Below are 2711 nucleotides of genomic sequence, written 5' to 3' on the forward strand. Positions count from 1 at the left end.
TGGAATCATGGCAATGAGGAGGAGGATGATCTAGGGTCTCGTTTGTGTGTTATTGGATTTGTTGGTTATGTTGTTGGAACCTTGGTTAGTGTTATGTTAGGTTGCCGGATAGAATGGTTAGGAATGTTATTGTATTGATGATGTTGTTGGTTTTGTATTATTGGTATGTTTCCGCTGTGCTTAATGTTATTGCGGGTTTAATGTTGAGTTGTGGTTTGGGTTGGTTAATTAAGTAGTATGGGATGCTTAATTATATATTGTTTTTAATCGCAAAAAAAAAAAAAGGTCGGGTTGTTTCACAATGTCAATAATTTATAATTTTATACCATAATAGTAATAAGTTAAGTTTATTATAAAATACTTTTTTTAGCCCATTTTGCATTGAATACTACAATCTATACTATTAAAAGGGAAGCATTATTTACAAGGCAAAATGAATCCTGAAATATATGACATAAAATGACCCTGAATAAATTAAAAAGTATACAATACAAAAGGGACATTAAAGTAAATTTGATAATAAAAATGCACGGATCCTATATGCCCTGGATTAATTCTGTTCGGATCATGTATTAACTGTTCAGAGCTGTTTTCCATACTCCTGTATCCAAATAGAATCGAAACAAGCATCTGCAATAAAATTCAAAAAAGGTAAGTAGTTTTGCGTAAACAATTTAAGGAAACAATAATTTTGATATTTATGTATATGTTTAATTTGGGCAATTAATTTCGAAATTGTATATATGTAAACTTATTTAATTTGATTTTATATTTTGAGATATATCCGGAAACAAGAAATTATGATGTTACCTAATATACAAAATCATCTAAATGTTTATAGAAATAATTTAAATCGGTATCTATTAAAATCGAGCAATTAAATACAAAATTGTATATATGTATAAAAATATAATTTGGTTATATATTGTGAGATATCTGTAAACAATATTTATGATTTTATATTATGATTTCAAACATATGTATTACATATATACAGTATGTTTAAATCTTGGATACTGAATTAAGATATACATACGTTTGAAACTACTTATAACTTATCATTTTATCAATGCATAAATGTGCGGATCCGAAAACATGTTACAACTAAAGTAAAACAACAGTATTTTGAATATGTTTTTTTTTTCTTCAGCTTATCTAGCATAAGCATGTACAAAACAAGAGATAAAAGAATGTTAACTGACACGGCATGTATGTGTGATTCTATTAACTGAATGTTTCAAAGAAATTATTTTTCTTCATCAAATACTTTATTTTGTTTTGAATCAAACTATTACGTGTTTGTGTACTAAATATGTAGGAACATGATTTTGAGAAAATGAGAAAAGAATAATGGGACGGAAACGGGATGGAAGGAGGAATAAGATGAGATTAAAAAATTTCAAAAATCAAAATCCAGGATCATGTTAGAATTAAAATAAATTAATGCTTCCAATATATTATATAACATATTTTTCAATTTATCTAACACAAAAATGTCAAAACAATATTCAAAAGAAAAAGAAAAAACATTAAACTATGTTCTATAATAGATAAAAAAAAATCAAGTATAGTTATGAGACATATACAGGACATGATGGATTTTATGTCCTAAATTAGACATACCATCTTTCTGTTACTATTTTTTAATATAATTGTTTTTACTGATAACAAAAACAAATTTGATCATTTTTTGTCTAAACCGAATTAAAAATAAATCAAATACTAAACTGATACAAAAAAAGTTTGGATTATGAATGTTAATAACATTTATTAAAAATATGTTTACAAACATAATCCGCATGTACGTAATAAATTATAAATGTGTTAGTAAATTTAGTTTTTAAAATCAATCCGCACGTATGTGCGGGTCCGAATCTAGTTGCCATTTAAGAGTGCATCATCTATCATCAGCGTCGACCACATTAAAAGCATGAACATATGTGAACATACACAATCACTTATTAATTAAGTACTAGCTAATTCTAGTACTAATTAATGTTCGAAACAGACAACGTGAAACTGAAACAGACATTTAGTTTTCTGGCAACTACTACAATTTTTTTGTTATTAGAAGAAAATTAACCGTCACCCTTTATAATTTTTTTTTGCTGTTCAAAGACAAAAATACAAACAAACATAAAAGAGACCAAAAGAAGAGAGTCACATTTAAGACCAATTATATATATGTAGGTATGGACAAACTTTATACTATAAAAGAAGAGAGAGAGAAGAGAAGAGAAGAGAAGAGAAGAGATATGCACATAGGGAAAGGGAGAATGAAGAATAAGGAGGAGGAGGAGCCGCTCAGCCCGATGGCGCGAGTATTCCAGTCGCCAGACATAGACATATGTCCCATCATCAACATTGGTTTCAAGACCAAAATTAATCCTGACGTTGTTCTTGATGCTTTGAGACATAATGTCTACAAGCATCCTCGTTTCTCAAGCAAACTGGTACCCACTTATACGTAGTTATTCTCGATCACTTGTAAATGACCTGATTTAGATTTTTTTTTTTTTATAAATAAAAATTTCTTTAAATATGTAAATAATTTGATACTTTTAGAAAAAGAAAGAAAAAGAATTATATGTTTGATGATTAATTTACATGATCTCTATGTACTTGATATTTAGAGTCAAATCATCTGACATAGTGTTTGGTCTCAATATGTCTTATCTTAATAGTCTGAAAATGGTGCAAAATGGATCAAG

At 28.0% G+C, this 2711-nt stretch overlaps 1 protein-coding gene across 1 annotated transcript in view; it reads left to right on the top strand.

The window, feature by feature from the left end:
• Positions 2246–2711, top strand: part of LOC104769901 (O-acyltransferase WSD1-like) — a 2451-nt gene continuing 1985 nt past the window's right edge. Inside the window, exon 1 of the mRNA XM_010494222.2 lies at positions 2246–2453. Coding sequence (XP_010492524.2) covers positions 2256–2453 — 198 coding nt within the window. The 5' untranslated portion in view covers positions 2246–2255. The remainder of the gene's footprint in view (positions 2454–2711) is intronic.

This window comes from Camelina sativa, chromosome 20 (genome assembly GCF_000633955.1).
Source record: "Camelina sativa cultivar DH55 chromosome 20, Cs, whole genome shotgun sequence".
Taxonomy (NCBI): Eukaryota; Viridiplantae; Streptophyta; class Magnoliopsida; order Brassicales; family Brassicaceae; genus Camelina; species Camelina sativa.